Here is a 17,191-nt window from a genome sequence, read left to right as displayed (position 1 = left end):
TCTATTCAGGGTGGAGTGGCTCATTGCAAATGAAAAGATGTCCAGTCCCGGATGCCTAGGCGGATGTGAACACATAGCTGAATCTGAGAGGCGGAGCCTGGCAGAGTTGCTTTTGGGGAAGGGCTTCAAGCAAGATGCTTCAGCTCAGGGATGCTCTGTGTACAGGACTCACTTATGTAATTTGGCAAGCCACACAGAAAGAGGAATGATTGTGACGGCACAAATGCTTCCAGGCTCTCCTAGTAAAAACAAGGCTTTCCCATGGGCGTCAAAGCCTGAGCTACTATTCTCTCACCCTGTTGAGAAGCGTGCTCCAAGCTCTGTGGGCTAACATAGACGAAGCGTTGTAGGATACAGCCTACAGGCGCCTGTTGTCCTGGGATCAAACAGCATGCCAGCATGAGCTGTGGTGAAAAGATGACTTTTTTTCTCAACAGTTGGCATTTAGAGCAAGCCACTGATTGTGAACTGCAGCCAACTGGTTCAGTCTTGAAAGAAATGAAGAATGGAGTGTCTCTGAGCAGCTGCAAAGCACGTTTCTTGTCATGCAGTCTTGTTATCACAAATCTGGGAATAGCACGAACATCTTCCAGATCAGAAAGAGAGCGTGACCGGCATGCGCTCAGTTCACACATTTTCCAATATCCCCACTCCTTCCCACCCCCAGGAACCTACTGCAGTGCCCTAATGGGCCTGGATATTTATCTGCAGAGATCTTGTGCTGTCCAGCTAGCTGCTGATGCCCAGTGATTCATGCACTAATATGTGAGCCTAGTTTCATTACAGTCTTCTTAAATTCTCAGTAGGGTTCTCAGTACAGTAGAATTTGCAGCTGATCCAGTACCTTTAGAAGTGAAAAGCTTCACCTGCTGGTTCTGCACATCAAACAGCTATTCAGCCTAGGTGAATCTGGGACACATTTGTGCCTGCTGTTTGACTTTAGAGTTGGTAACCCTTCTCCAAGTTGGGAAAGTCTGCCCTTGACCATTTAACATCTGGGAAGAAGGCTACTAAGCAAACACCATTTGTAAGGATCTGTGCCAGTCCATGTTGCTAATAGGGCTCTTCAAACAATGTTATGGCTCAAGGATGAGGTTTTTGGCCAAGGTTTATGTGATAATAAATCATTCTTTGAGGTGCCAAAAGACCTTTGTTTTTGTAGCAAAAGATTTACATGACTAATCCTCCTGGAGATAATTGCCTTCAGTTCATCTTCATGCTTAGACTTGTTTGGTCATTTGTGGCCTTGATCATGAATCAGTCTCAAAGTAATATGCTAACATGTATTGATTTTTTTTTTTGGTAGGAGAGGGAAAACAGGTAGAGTGCATTGCACAAAAAACTTATTCTGGCATCTTCTTTCTATTGCAAAGGGCTCCCTTAAACAATCCTTCCTGTGCATAAGTATAACCAAATAGGATTCTCATTTTTTTTCCAACTTCCCACAGTAACTGGAACCTTTAACAGTAGTTTGATTTACAGACACTAGCAACTCATAAGAATCACAGCACAAAGGTTTCATTGACAGATGGACAAAAAGAAAAAGGGGTTTGGTAAATGCCTTTATTAACTACTGGGTGCAGGTCTACTACTTGGCCAAAGTGAGGGTGGGGGTTGCACAGGAGAGGGAATACTACTGGTGCTGCTGCTAAGACTTGGCTCAATGCTGAATACGGCGGATGGACTGGATCTGGCTGGTATGGGCTTGGGTGCTATATTCGCTGTACTTCCGGAATTCACCATTCTGTCTGTCCCGTTCCAGGATATATTGGTAGCCTCGGTAGCCTGGATATTGATAGGCCACCCACCTATGAGAATAAAACAGAACATAGGCAATCTGACACATGTTCCTCCACTGGAAAGGGAACAGCACATCTTTTCCTAAGCTGGTGTTTTAGGAATATACTGGTTGTGAATGCTAGGTGATATAGTCCCAATGTATCTAGAGCAGTGTTTCTCAACCATGGTGACTTGAAGATGTGTAGACCTCAACTTTCAGAATTCTCCAGCCAGCATGGCTGGCTGGGGAATTCTGGGAATTGAAGTCCACACGTCTTCAAGTCCTCAAGGTTGAGAAACACTGCTCTAGAGAGTGGCAGGTTGGAGTAGCATAGCACTTCACTGGTCTTTAACCAATCCTTTGGATCCCAATCCCTCCAGTCCTTTGACTGGGAACCAGTCCAAGGAAGATGGAGCATAAAAGGGATTGAGAACAGGGGCATGAGACAGTGCAGTTGTTACTGCTGTTTTAAAGGGCAGCAATCGACTTTGGAAGATCCATTCAATCAGTTGTGCCTGTGGATCTGTTGTATTCATGTCTCTGTATGATGCAGCAGTACTGTAGATTTTTATACAGTACTTTTAAAAGCCATTGAACACTGAGAAACGTATTTAGTCCTGTACGATATGAGGACAGAAGAGTTGACACAAGAAGGAAAACTTCCTTGTAACTCTTTTATGTCTCTTGAAAAGAGTTGGCTTGCTGGGTTCACACTGCCATTGCTTCTTATAATTGTGGTTTGTTAAATAAGTCACTATGGGAATGCTCAGTCATCAACCATAGTTTACCCACCTCAGTACCTGGTTTAATACAATATGCTCGGCCAAAGTGAAAGAACCCCCATTATGGCTTAATACAATGTGTGAACTCAGCCTCTGTTTCCAGCCCAATTATAGAATTTAAAACTATGGCGAAGACTCAGCAGCAAACTCACTGCTAGAAAAATTTAAGGCCACGTTCCTTATCATGGGGTTCTGCAGATCTGCTGAAAGCTGCTACAATGATGCACTATCATCATAGCCATTTTGCTTGAAGATGATGAGTAAAGTAGCCCAATACATATACAGAAGATACCAGAATGGGGAAGACTGTAGGACTGATGCTCTTATTAAACCAAGGTAATTACCCAGCAGATGCTCTCTCATACTTATTACCTTGAACAGAAAATTGCACCAAAAAACAGAAGGCAATACTTACGCTCCGGAGTGGACTCTGATGGAGGCTACTTCCTTGCTGCCCCAGCCCATGGCTTGCAGTGATGGATAGTCATCACTCAGCTCAAACTTGTATCCTTGGAAGTTCTCTGCCTCATATAAGGTCACTTTGCTGTCATTATGGTTCTGCAACATAGAGTAAAGTGGAAGAGTGGAACTAAATGCAGAAAAAACAGATCACCCCTATTTAAATCCCCTCTTTCCAACTCTCAGGCTTCCTTTCTCCATCTTGAACTTTACAATATTATTGAAATGCTTCTCCAGAGAGATACATGCACATGTTGTTAGCTCCCAAATCTCTTTCCATCTTTCCTCGAGATTGTTTCAAGATAGGGCAATGTGGTTCATGTTTATTACTTTCACATGCCCTGGCCCTCCCCTTCCTGATATGTCCTTCAGGTGTGTTGGGACCTCATCTCTCAGAGTTCCCAGCCAGAAGCCTCAATAACCATACTGGTGGAGAGTTACTGTTCTAGAACACATCTGGGAGCAGCAAGGCTGGAAAAGGCCATATCCTTAATTTGAGGCTTGCCCCCTATTTCAAAGATTTCTCCCTCCTATTTCAAAGCAGCACACTATTAATTGCTTTGCTGGGTCAGAACTAATTGGGAGGCTTATCTAATCTGCCATTCTAATGGCAGTCACCAGATGCTTCCAGAAGTTCATAAATCAAGCGGATGGCTGTAATCTTTGGCTGTTGTTGTTGTTGCTGTTCTCACTGCTTGATATTTAGAGATATTCAATCTCTATACACAACCATTCCATTTAACTCATATTGTTAATAACAAATACTTCGCCACATAATAAATTGAATCACCTCTTCCACCCTCAATAGGATGTAAGATAAATGAATGATGACATAAATGCTAAATTAGGTTGGGAAAATAGACGTGAGCTAAGAAGAGATGAATGGATGAGAAACCTGGGCAGAGAGCTGTCTAGCAGATAAACACTGGGTTCACACATGAAGCCATGCCTTACATAACACAGTTTATCAACTAAACCAGTATTGGCTAGATTCCCACAATATGCTAAGAAAAAAATCATGGTATAGACTTCACAATAGCTGGATCTTCATAAAATGCTAAGCTAAAACCAAACAAATCACATTATGGTTTAGTATGATGTATAAACCCTGTCAATATGGAAAAAAAGAAAAGAAAATAAAGTTCCTTGGAAATAAACAATCACATCTGCTACCCTATGACTCTCATCATTCTTTTCATCTTCTTTTTTCCCTTCTTCAATTAATCCTCTTTTATTTTCTGCATCTATTTCACTGACCCCGATAGCTGGATATTGCAGGATTGATGAAAAGGAAGATAAGGGCTTCTGTAAACTGTTGCTTAGACTGTATTTGCACAATGTACTATGTATAAGACATTAATCCATAGCAAATTAACTCATGGTTAATTTACTACATTTATCCATCATTTTATTAATTAATCTTCTGGACTTATGTGATTCATTGCCCCAAATGAACCACAGAAACTGGGTTGAGACAACAGACTAGATTAAAATTGGTTAATCTGTGCTTGCTGCTATTATTATTATTATTAAATTATTCAATTTATACCACAACTAATTAAAAGCTTGGCAAAAGAGATATTTTTGCACAGGTGTCCATACCTAACTGCCAAAATGACAGTGTGCATTGTGGTGTCACTATGCAAGCTCTGCCCTTTTATATCTGTGGTGTAACATCGCATGCAAGTATGTAAGGGGCAGAGTTTGCATCATGATGTCATTTCATCACTTCTCTGTCTTGCCCCCCTCCTGCAGCTCTCTTTATTTGGTATTTTTCTAAATGCTGGGAGAGTGGAGAGAGAACATTCCATACCTTGGAAGCTACACAGGATAAATACCAGCTGGCCAAATTTCTAGCAATGGGGGTATCTTTAAAAGGGCTTCTCCTGCTGATCTAATGAACTGGGCAGGTTTATAGTGAGAGTCTCAAATAGTCTGCCCTTCAGCCATTTAGGCTTTAAAAGTCCTACAACAGCACTAAATTGTACCCATTAAGAAACTGGCAGCAATCCAAGTATATGTTTTTCCTGGTTTATCAACCTTTCTCCTGTGCTATTGTCTCCCACATATTGATCATTAGATGGCAAACTTCTTGGCATAGGAATTTATTTTTACTGACACTCTCTAAAAGCAACTTGCTTGATGGTATTTTATATATGTATAAAATGTGAGATTCTGTTATCCTTTGCCTATTGCTGCCTAGGGCACCTATACTATTATTTTTTTCTTAAATACTGAACTCCAGACATACTGGACTTCAGCTCTCATAATCTCTAGCCAGCACAGTCAATCCAGAGGGCATCAGTTGGGAAAAACTGTCCCACTCATTTTTGCCTTCTAGATTAAGGTCACCAACTATCATATAGCTTAACTTTCCATCTTCTTCAGGGGTCACCTTTTGTTTTGCATATTCTTTCCAAGCAGCTATTGTGAATTTCTATCAATTATTATGAGTGTGCATGCATGGAAACATCTGCTAATCTGCTTCCCAGAAAAAAAAAATTGAAGCTCTAGATATTATATAAAGAAAATGTCTTCCAACATTCCAAGTGTTCAGGGTTTGTACGTTTCCAGGATCCCATGGATCCAAGGGGTTAAACTGGCATCATTGCATCTCCCTCCCTTCCTTCCATTGCACATCCCTGCAGCCTGCACTCCGCCAAGTGATCCTGCCAGCCAAGATGGAGATGCTATCTTGCAGCCCTTTATTAAAGTGCGGACATAATCTGACTGGTTCTTATTAAAGCCCAGAGATGGGGACGTGCAGAGATTTTAAAGCCCAGCTTGGAACAGAAGCAGCTGCTTTTGAGATGGAGTGATATGTGCTGGCTATAGCTTTGTGGCAATGGGTGTTACACATTCTGACTCACACACACAAAACTCTCCATTATCCCCTTTTTTAAACTTTGACAGATAACACTCCTGTCCATACTGGTTATTTGCTTCTGGTAGCTTTGTAATATATGGCTGGATTATACATCTTTTTAAAATCTTTCATCTAAAATCAAAGTGCCTAACTTACTTGTTTGTCTTCAGTCCAAACCTGGACTATCATGAATGCATTAATATTTTTCTCACAAAAGAGACCTTAGCCCCACCCACTCAGCTTTTGGACGGCCAAATTTGGACAGGATTAACACAATACTAGGCAAAAATCTGATTGGCTAGTTTGGGCTCAAAGTCTGTGCACAATTTAGCTGTATGGTTTGTGGTTTAGTGCACTGTATAAATTCAGGAAATCAGCTTGAGTAAACTACAATTAAATAAACCATGGGTTAGCATGTTGTAGGACAAAGGCTTTTGACTAGAAGGGTTCATAAATATGATTCAATTTATAGTTATTTATGGATTTGCTTTGTAGCACAATTTATAAGAATATCTGGTAATGTGTCTACTTTTCTTCATGGGCCTACTATCTAATTTTGATCCTGCCTAGAAATACAACTTTTGGACTTGGAGATGTCCTCTGCCGACCTCTGCAGATTCAGACTGATGACAGATAGTCCCAAGGCTCTATACAGAGGGGCAGGTAATTCTCCAATGCCTGAACCTCCCTGCCTCTCCTCTTCCATCCTGCCAGTTCTAGCTCAGTAATAAGATTTTGAGTAAGTAAACACTTAATTAAATAAGGCCCATCTTAAATCAATCAGCTGCAACCAAATCTTAGTCATTTCACTGGTTCAGTTTAGGGTTGCCAGCCAAACCCAGTCTCTAAAGGCATTTTTGTACTGAACCGCATAGAAGAAATAAATTGGGGAATACTTTTGTTTCTAGTCAATTATACAAGCTACTGAGGCCTGGACCTGGCCTTTTTAATTTACATAAAGGTGTATGCTGTTGTCTTTGGGAAACATCCTCCTCTGACCACTCTCACATGTGAAAGTCATTAAATTAAATGTGATAGCAGTTGTGTTTTGCACAATAGGAGTAAATAGCTTACATATATCTGAGTGTACAACCCTATACTCTAGGGCAGTGTTTCTTAACCTTGACAACTTTAAGATGTGTGGACTTCAACTCCCAGAATTCCCCAGCCAGCATGGTTGAGAAACACTCTAGGGTTATCAGGCCACAATCTGGAGGCTATATGGCCTGCGTACTTGAATTCCCCAACATGCAAGAGAGGAGGTGGTCACAACTGCTCCAGAGCTTTGTCCCTGGTGGTCCCTCTCACTACACTCCACCCTTCTTGCAGTATTAAACACAAATTTACATTGTCAGGTCAGACCTGACTGACCCCAAAAGAGAGTAGCTCTTTTTAAATTACACTGATACTTTCTGGGGATGAAAGTCTTCTAATGAAGAACTCAGAGCACTTCAAAAGCTCGTTTGCCCCTCTATGAAGTGCATCTATCAGATGTCAGCTTGCCAGAAAGCCAATTAATTTTATTTCAGCTTAATTAATGTTACTTGCATTGGCAATTTTACTTTAAGCTCCATTATTCCTGTCTACTCTTCCGCCATGCTTCCACGTAATTTATTAGAGGCCACAAATGAAATTAATATAGAATACCCTTTTGTGCAATTATTTTTAGATTTTTTTATCCCACCTTTATTATTTTTATATATAACTCAAAACAGCAAATTGACCTAATACTCCTTCCTCCTCCTATTTTCCGCACAACAACCACCCTGTGAGGTGAGCTGGGCTGAGAGAGAGGGACTGGCTCAAGGTCACCCAGCCAGCTTCGTGCCTAAGGTGAGACTAGAACTCTCCTACTACGCCTGATTGGCTCTTGGGCTGAGAGAGAGAGGGACTGGCCCAAGGTCACCCAGCCGGCTTTCATGCCTAAGGCGGGTCTAGAACTCTCAGTCACCTGGATTCTAGTCTGGTGCCTTAACCACTAGACCAAACTGGCTCTAAAATTGATCCAAAATGATCAATTTAATGCAATGTTTGCCCACTATCCCCTCCACGATTTGGACTTCCCTTGCCTGGTGACCCTCTTTTTTAAGAAAAAAATCCTTTTACTTTGTGCTCTCTGGGAGAAAATCAGGATGGGTCCCTGAGTCCATTTTGAGAATTTTAAAGAGAACTCACCGCACATCTGATAGTCCGGAAGGAGAGTAGGTGCTCCGCCCTGTGGCTGCTGTTTCCACACCAGGCCTCCCAGTGAGGATAGTCACCCTTCTCCAAGATGAACTGCTGTCCTTGATATTCAGGGTACTCAAAGCCCACCCAGCTATTGGTCAGGAAAAGAGAGAAAAAAAGTATGAGGACATGTGGCTTCCTATTCTAAAATCAAACTCAAGTTCAGCTCAAATCTTAATAGGGTCCCCCAAAAAGTGATGGGACAAAAGGCAAGCAAAGTCTCATACAGGAAATTTATCTTCAATAGTTATTGTAATGAAAGCACTTTTTTTAGTTTTGCAGAGGGTGTTCAGAGAATATCTTGCTCGGCCTACTCTTAACATAGCGCCTCTGGCAAAAATATACATGTTCTTTAAGAGTTAAAAAGAATGGGACACCCTACTTCCTACATGCATAATCGTCTTCTCTGCAGCACTGTGAAGGCTGAAAATATTCTTTGATGTTTGGAGTAAATATAGAAGAAGTTGCTTTGCAATGAATCGAACTATTGGCCTTTCAGACTTACATGGATTCTGATTGCCAGCAGCTTTTCAAGAGTTCAAGCAGAGTTATTTCAAATTAATGGCATCTCACCACAGATGCAAAGTATTAAAATTGTGTCCTCTGCAATATAAAGCAGGTGCTCTACTACAGGACTGTGCTTTTCCCTAATTTTTAAGCAACTCTTTGATAGGGTTTATCTGCTATTTTTTTTCCTTTTAAATAGCTTACTTATGGAAGTAATGCAGAATACAGTAGCAAAAGCAACTTGCAAAGATAACTCATACTTTGACTTTGCTCTCTACAAATACTTCATTAAAATTGTTAAAGAATTAGTATTTTCTCAAAACACACTGGATCATATTATCTTGTAAATAGCTCAGGGCTTTCCAATGATTAAATACTTTAGAGTTATTATGCAATGTGTAAATTATTCATATGTGATATTTAAATAAATATATTTCTATAACTCAATAGAGGTTTTTTTTTAAGTATTGATGGTAGAGTATGATACCTAAGAATTTAGTAAGCAAAACCCACATTTCATTGTTAGAATTTGCAGCAGTGCTAATTTTTGTTTTTTTTATATTTGATCTCAGTGAATTTTAAAAACCAGCTAAGGTTTCCTCCCATTAATCAATCAATCAATCAAAGCTTTCGTTAATCAGTCAGCTTTAAAGATGGCAGCTCCTTTGCAAGGCATTCATGTATTTATCTGTATTCCACGTGACAGTTCACAGGTTCTCAGAATCAACTGAAAAGACCAGTAGGTGTTTTGGGCTTCCCAGTGTACACTGTGAGTTGTGGAAACACTTACGGGCCGCCTTCCACCTTGATGGAGCAGATCTTGCGGAAACCACGTTCCATGACATTGGGGCACTCCATCAGGAACTCAGAGCGCTTCCCCTGGAAGTTTTCTTCTTCCCAGACAATGATCTTGAATTGCCCCAAGCTCTCCATGTGTTGGCTGGTCATGGGCAGCTGTTTAGCTGTGGAGGTGGAATATGATGGTTAAGCGTCCATTCTTAGAGCAGCTGGAGTATGTATGTATGTATGTATGTATGTATAGAAGGGGAGAGATGTGTATGTGTGAGTCAAACTCTGTCCCTTCTGTGTTATCTGCCTGATAAAACCTCTTAGCTATGGACAAAGATATCACAGAGTAGCAGTGGCAAGCGCTGTGCAAGACTGCTCAGCAGAGAAGAGGCAGGCTTAGGGAACAGCCGAGAGGCAGAGAAAAGTGTTCAAAACTTTGAACAGAGGTTGAACAGGATTTCATGGCTACTGGGTGGACGGCAGGGTGGAGATAGAAAGGGTATACGGTTTGCCTTTTCATCTATTCTTCTTCTCCCTTTATGTTATTTCTCTTTCTCCCTGACTAATCTGGATAACAGAGCACCTTCTTCTTCTTGCCATCCAGAGGCTGAATTCACACAAGTGGGAATTAAGAGTGTGAGCCAGAAGAAGAATGAAGGGCCTAGTAGCTTGATTAACTGAATGACATCTCAGCTCTTACATATCGTATAGTCTTGTATACCCTCATATAAAGACATTTTTCATACTCTGGAGCAAACCATGATTTACTGATGATGCTACCATTGGCTGGAATCAGACGTAACGCTTAGCCATAAACAGAGAATTACGAAGTATAAGTGGGGTCACACAACACACTAAGACAGAATCAAACCAACCACACTATAGCTTGCTGCGATGCTATGCACCCAGCCACAGAAACATACACATTCTTGCCAGCAGCTATTATATTAGACAGGAAAGAGTGCCTCACCCCAAGGAGCACGTTTATGAGTATTATTCAAGAGTAGCAAATTGTCAATAATTTGATATTATTTATTAATTGCCGGCATTCACTCAACACCCTTAACTAGGTCTGCTGAAGAATTAGTGGTTATATTCACACAGCATGCTTTAATCTTGTTTAGGGTTGAGCAGGGCTTGGTATATTGCAGAGATAGCCTGAACATACAGTACTCTACAGCTATGGGGGAGAGTCATTTTAATTTTCTGATTTGGGTGCCAAAGGTCTTGAGCAATTGCTAATCCTCTTTTAATTCAATTAAAATTAAATTAGCATTTGGCTGCCTTTGTAAAATTTCTGATTCCAAAGAACACCAATTTCCAAATTCAAGGGACATTCTCCTGCCTCCCAACTGCATGAGGGGAGCCAAAACCGAAGGCCTTTCCTTTAAGGCTGACGTTGGTGTCAGATCTGCACCGGCAGGATTCTACACACGCCTCTCAATCCTAATGTACAGCACACATTTGTGCACGCACAGATCGTGTAGGCATGCGCTCAAAGGTATGCGCGCACACACCTGCAGATCTCGGCGGTCCGCTTCTTCTCTCTCTCTCTGCCGACATAGTCTAACAGCCCTGCTGAGAATGTGCGAGACGCGAAGTATTAGAAAGGAAGGTGAAACTGAAATGCCATCGGACCCAGGTCGGGCCGTCCAGGTGCGAAGGAGGGTCTCCTGCCCGTCCACTCATGCAATTCAGACCGCAGCATCCTGCCACAAGCCAGCGGAGAGCAGGATCAACCGCCGTCCAGCGCCGGCATCTCCAAATGGCTTCTAAGGCAATCCAGGCCAAGGAAGCGAGCCGTCTCGGCGGAGCGCGCCGATCCTTCGCATTCAGCCCTCAGCGGGCCAACCAACTGCAGACTTAACGTCCCAGAAGAGCCACCCCTCACCTCACCCCATTGCAAAACAGCGCTTTCCCAACCCCAGGGAAGGCAAGCGAATCCTCCGAGTGCCAGGATAGCCCAGAGCAGCGCGCAGGGACTTACCGTTGGCGGAGCACACAGTTGCAACAGTGGCGATGCCGGGCTGGGGGTCCCGGCCGCATTATATAGCCAGGCCTGGCCAAGTGAGACGGGTCGAGCACAACAGGTTGCGCTGAGTCAGCAAGGGCAGCTGTGGGAGGGCAGTCAGCCGGGCCTGTCCATTCCTCTTGCCCATCCTGGCGAGATGCCTCGCCTCTCCGGGGCCCATAATGGGGTGAAACGGACCAGTTGGCTTAGCAGTTGAAGAGCGAAAGATAAAGGCCCTGACACACCGATTTCCTTTCACCTCGGAACAAAGCCCAGCTCAGCGGCAGGATTAAGCTCGCCGCCCTTTCCCAGGCCATTGCGCGGGAGGCACCGGCCGCCGTTCGAAAGGGCCGAGGAGAAGGCGCCGCCATCGCGAGGCGAGATTAGCGCGACGCCTCCTGAAGTGGCCCGCATTTCCCTGTTCCCCGCGCTGCGCCCTCAGAAAGAGTCTTTTGGTAGGGTTATCTGGGTCTAAGGTACATCGAGGACACCTGACTTATCTGGGTTACCTAGCGGAGATGGAACCAAGCTGGCCTGCTTCGACGCTTGCTTTTCCATCTTAGTTATAAGCTAAGGAACAGGCGCTAGCGCTTCTCAGAGCCCTTTTGCACGCGCGTTTTTCAAAACTCATCGGAGAATTTTCCTTTTGTTTCACAGCAGCAGCTAGAGACCTACCAAAAAGTCAGCAAGCCTCGCCCTGTATTGTCACTGGGAGGGGGCAGGCAGCAGCAAACGGGGTTAGGAAATAATGCATAAAATATCACGTCTTTTCACAACCACCGGCGTTCGCCTTCCATCTGCAATGTCCATAGTTGGCTGGAAGGTAAGGACGGTTCGCCGTTTGCGTTTCCAGAGAACTTCTATGGGACCCACACTGAGTTTTGTATCCCAGACCCAGCCCGGTTTTTGTTGCTTTTCCTCTCTATTCCTTCAGCTAAGATTTGCTGTGATTGTACAATCTCTATAGACCCCACTAGAGGGCATAAAAAGGCAGGGATTGTGCAAGGAACTGCAACAGGCAAGTGGTTGGCAATTATTTCCTTACTGTTGTTGTTTATTCGCTTAGTCGCTTCCGACTCTTCGTGACTTCATGGACCAGCCCACGCCAGAGCTTCCTGTCGGTCGTCAACACCCCCAGCTCCCCCAGGGACAAGTCCGTCACCTCTAGAATATCATCCATCCACCTTGCCCTTGGTCGGCCCCTTTTCCTTTTGCCCTCCACTCTCCCTAGCATCAGCATCTTCTCCAGGGTGTCCTGTCTTCTCATGATGTGGCCAAAGTATTTCAGTTTTGCCTTTAATATCGTTCCCTCAAGTGAGCAGTCTGGCTTTATTTCCTGGAGGATGGACTGGTTTGATCTTCTGGCAGTCCAAGGCACTCTCAGCATTTTCCTCCAACACCACAGTTCCAAAGCATCGATCTTCCTTCTCTCAGCCTTCCTTATGGTCCAGCTCTCGCAGCCATATGTTACTACGGGGAACACCATTGCTTTAACTATGCGGACCTTTGTTGTCAGTGTGATGTCTCTGCTCTTAATTATTTTATCGAGATTTGTCATTGCTCTTCTCCCAAGGATTAAGCGTCTTCTGATTTCCTGACTGCAGTCAGCATCTGCAGTAATCTTCGCACCCAGAAATACAAAGTCTTTCACTGCCTCTACATTTCCTCCCTCTATTTGCCAGTTATCGATCAAGCTGGTTGCAATAATCTTGGTTTTTTTGAGGTTTAGCTGCAAGCCAGCTCTTGCACTTTCTTCTTTCACCTTCATCATAAGGCTCCTCGGTTCCTCTTCACTTTCAGCCATCAAAGTGGTATCATCTGCATATCTGAGATTGTTAATGTTTCTTCCAGCGATTTTAACTCCAGCCTTGGATTCCTCAAGCCCAGCACGTCGCATGATGTGTTCTGCGCACAAGTTGAATAGGTAGGGTGAGAGTATACAGCCCTGCCATACTCCTTTCCCAATCTTAAACCAGTCCGTTGTTCCGTGGTCTGTTCTTACTGTTACTACTTGGTCGTTATACAGATTCTTCAGGAGGCATACAAGATGACTTGGTATCCCCATACCACTAAGAACTTGCCACAATTTGTTATGGTCCACACAATCAAAGGCTTTAGAATAGTCAATAAAACAGAAATAAATGTTTTTCTGAAACTCCCTGGCTTTTTCCATTATCCAGTGGATATTGGCAATTTGGTCACTAGTTCCTCTGCCTTTTCTAAACCCAGCTTGTACATCTGGCAATTCTCGCTCCATGAATTGCTGAAGTCTACCTTGCAGGATCTTGAGCATTGCCTTACTGGCATGTGAAATGAGTGCCACTGTTTGATAGTTTGAACATTCTTTAGTGTTTCCCTTTTTTTGGTATGGGGATATAAGTTGATTTTTTCCAATCTGATGGCCATTCTTGTGTTTTCCAAATTTGCTGGCATATAGCATGCATTATGACAGCATCATCTCGCAAGATTTTGAACAGTTCAGCTGGGATGCCGTTGTCTCCTGCTGCCTTGTTATTAGCAATGCTTCTTAAGGCCCATTCAACCTCATTCTTCAGGTTCTTGTGTGAACGCAAGTTCTTCTGCAAACTTCTGTCCATAGTTCTTCCGGGACCCTATCTACTAAGTCCAGTCCCTTAAATCTATTCTTCACCTCCACTGCATATTCCTTATGAATATTAGTGAGCTGATATCTAGCTGATCTGTGGGTCTTCCCTAATCTCTTCAGTCTGATCCTAAATTGTGCAATAAGAAGTTCGTGATTGGAACTACAGTCAGCTCCAGGTCTTGTTTTTACCAACTGTATAGATGTCCGCCACCTTTCGCTGCAAAGGATGTAGTCAATCTGATTTCGGTGTTGTCCATCTGGTGAAGTCCATGTATAAAGCCATCTCTCAGGTTGTTGGAAGAGAGTGTTTGTTATGCAGAGTGAGTTGTCTTGGCAAAATTCTATCAGCCTATGTCCTGCTTCGTTTTGTTCTCCCAGGCCATGCTTACCTGTAATTCCAGGTGTCATTTGACTGCCCACCTTAGCATTCCAGTCTCCCGTAATGAAAATAACATCTCTTTTAGGCGTGCTGTCCAGTAGGTGCTGCAGATCCTCATAGGACTGCTCTACTTCAGCTTCTTCAGCATCTGTGGTTGGGGCGTATATTTGGATCACTGTGATGTTAGATGGCTTGCCCTGAATTCGAATTGAGATCATACTATTGTTTTTTGGATTGTATCCAAGCACTGCTTTAGCCACTTTACTATTAATTATGAAGGCTACTCCATTTCTTCTGTGGTCCTCTTGTCCACAGTAGTAGATCTGGTGGTCATCTGATGTGAAGTGGCCCATTCCAGTCCATTTCAGTTCACTGACACCCAGGATGTCTATCTTTAATCTTGACATCTCACCAATAACCACATCCAATTTGCCCTGGCTCATAGATCTTACATTCCAGGTTCCAATGGTGTGTTGATCCTTAGAACATTGGATTTGCCGTTCACCACCAGCACCGTTGGCCGCTAGCCGTCCTTTGGGCTTTGAGCTAGCTGCGTCATCACGTCTGGGGCTAGTTGAACTCATCCTCTGTTCCTCCCCAGTAGCATTTTGACCATCTTCCGACCTGGGGGTCTCATCTTCCGATGGTATACCGACATATCTCTGGTTGTACTGATCCATTTAGTTTTCACGGCAAGAATACTGGGGTCGGTTGCCATTACCTTCCGTAGGGATCGCCTTTAGTCTGACCTCTCTGTCATGACCTTCCCGTCTTGGGTGGCCCTTCACGGTTTAGCTCATGGCATCATTGAGGTGCTCCAGCTCCAGCACCACGACAAGGTAACGATCCTTTGCTGAAGTATTTCCTTACTAAGAAACAATTAAAACTTCGTTTTCTCTCTCTCGCAGTTCCCTCTAACAATAATTTTCAAGTACACGTATTTTAAATATTTTTTTCCCCACTGTTTCCCCCAGCAAATGCTGTTTACCTCCATTCTGGCAGCCTTCCAGTTCTTCTCTCAGAACTTTTGAAAAATGTATACATACGAGCCAAGTCTTGTGTTTTGGGGGATTTTGTGCAGCATCTTAAGGCATTTTAGATGCTTTAATAAATTACAGTGTTTCTGAAATTTGATCTGATCATAGTAAACATGAAATAAGTTCAAGAAGATATCAAACCAATCAAGTTTTTGCCCAGGGGAATAAAATATTATGTTTCAACAAACTCTGATTGATTTTTCTATTTAAATACATTTATATATCATATCAGGTAGTACTTTATGGTGATGAAGCTAGAATTGGGTGCATTTTTTTTAATTGCCCAACCTTACTGCATAGAAATGGCATTTCAAAGATTACAATTCTGAGTGCATTGTAGAAGACCTGTGTTAGTTTATTTTAGCAAAAAAAAGAAAAGAAAAGAGACTGGTAGTACCTTTTCCAAATTCAATTTTAGTAAATTTATTAATTGGAAAAGATGCTACTAGACTCCTCCTGATTTTTGAAAAAAAATTCTGAGTGCAGAAACTTAAAATAGCTTTTTTTTTAAAATGAGAATTTAAGTTGTGTATTTGATTAACCTCTTTAGTGGGAGGTTAACCCAAACCTCTTTAGTGGGATGACAAGGTGAAAAAATCCGATTCCTGAAAAGCACGTGCCCCTGGGACAAGGCTTATGCATTGAACAAAACTGCCCCCCCCCGAAGTGGGGCACAAAGCATGGCAGATCAAGAGAAGCCCTAAACATTATCACTGCCCCTCACACCGCTTTCTTCTGGGATTTCCTGCCTAATTGTTCAGGACTGCAGTGGTGCAACTGGTGTGCTTTATTGGGGGCCTCTCGTATGTCCTCTTCGTGTCATTCTGTGCTTTACTTTGACCCTATGCTGCTCACAGGCCATCCATCAGCTTATTGCTTGATGCACTCTTAAGAAGAATATGGATTTATTGTGAATTATGCTTCCAGCCAATAAAAAGCCAACATCCCATGGAAAAGTAGGGTTGTGAATTGGTTTATATCAAGGAAAAGGAGGTGGAATGAAAAGAAAAAACTACATGTTCTCTAGCATCTTTGCCTGATTCACTATCTGAAGACCTTGGAACGATCTTCCCCAACATGCTGTCATCCAGAGATGTTTCACTACAGTACAATTCTTAGAACCCCTAGCAAGCCTAATTTCTGCTGGAGATTGTGGGAGTTGTGATTCTACATCTCTGGCAATTCTACATTCTACAGATTGAGAAAAGCTGCTTGGGGAACAACTGCTGATTGTCTTTCTCCCAGGTGCTCCATTAATGTTATCTCTGAGAGATCCTGAATATTCTTCCAGCCTTGCACCTGCAAGAGTGCAAAAAAAAATAAAACCTGCTCTTTCTGATAAAGTTTTCACTCTTCCTGATTATGTCAGGGATGATTCTAACCTCTTTCAGAGATGGAGGACTCTCCTTTGCTGGAGGATTTAAACAGGCTAGATGGCTATCTGTCAGGGATGCCACATCGGAGGGAGGGTTGGACTAAATGATCTCTGAGCTTACTTCCTACCTTTACATCCTGTAATTCTATTGCATAAGTCAGTTGGATTGGTCCAACCAATTCTACACTGTAAGGCAACAGAATGCATTTGAGGTACTCAGCAGAAATGGTTTAAATACAGGTACAGCTCGTTTAGTGACCACAATTGGGATCTGCAACTTGGTCATTAAGTGAAGCAGTCACTAAGTAAAACTGTGACTGTGCTTATGATCTTACTTCGGCTTTCCTTTGCTTTACCGACCTGCAAGGTGAAGAA

At 42.9% G+C, this 17,191-nt stretch overlaps 1 protein-coding gene across 1 annotated transcript; it reads right to left on the bottom strand.

Annotated features, from left to right (window-relative positions):
* Positions 1 to 1,549: 1,549 nt before the first annotated feature.
* Positions 1,550 to 10,988, bottom strand: CRYBA2 (crystallin beta A2). Its single transcript, XM_063292548.1, has 5 exons — positions 10,927 to 10,988; positions 9,411 to 9,582; positions 8,063 to 8,204; positions 2,978 to 3,120; positions 1,550 to 1,808 (listed from the first exon to the last, which is right to left on the bottom strand). The coding sequence occupies exons 1-5, from the start codon at positions 10,970 to 10,972 to the stop codon at positions 1,661 to 1,663; spliced, it is 651 nt and encodes a 216-aa protein (XP_063148618.1). The 5' UTR covers positions 10,973 to 10,988; the 3' UTR covers positions 1,550 to 1,660.
* Between the last annotated feature and the right edge of the window lie 6,203 nt (positions 10,989 to 17,191).

Source organism: Candoia aspera, chromosome 1 (assembly GCF_035149785.1).
Source record: "Candoia aspera isolate rCanAsp1 chromosome 1, rCanAsp1.hap2, whole genome shotgun sequence".
NCBI classification, from domain to species: domain Eukaryota; kingdom Metazoa; phylum Chordata; class Lepidosauria; order Squamata; family Boidae; genus Candoia; species Candoia aspera.
Note: the sequence above shows the minus strand (reverse complement) of the source record. Positions and strands in the feature narration are given on the sequence as shown.

What these genes read in the sequence shown, in the direction of transcription:
- CRYBA2 (XM_063292548.1), bottom strand. Translation starts at nt 10,972, where the DNA reads ATGTCGGCAGAGAGAGAGAGAAGAAGCGGACCGCCGAGATCTGCAG. An exon ending in CGGACCGCCGAGATCTGCAG is followed by an intron (nt 9,583 to 10,926) that starts GTGTGTGCGCGC and finishes CCACCTCCACAG; the next exon opens with CTAAACAGCTGCCCATGACC. An exon ending in TCCGGACTATCAGATGTGCG is followed by an intron (nt 3,121 to 8,062) that starts GTGAGTTCTCTT and finishes TCTATGTTGCAG; the next exon opens with AACCATAATGACAGCAAAGT.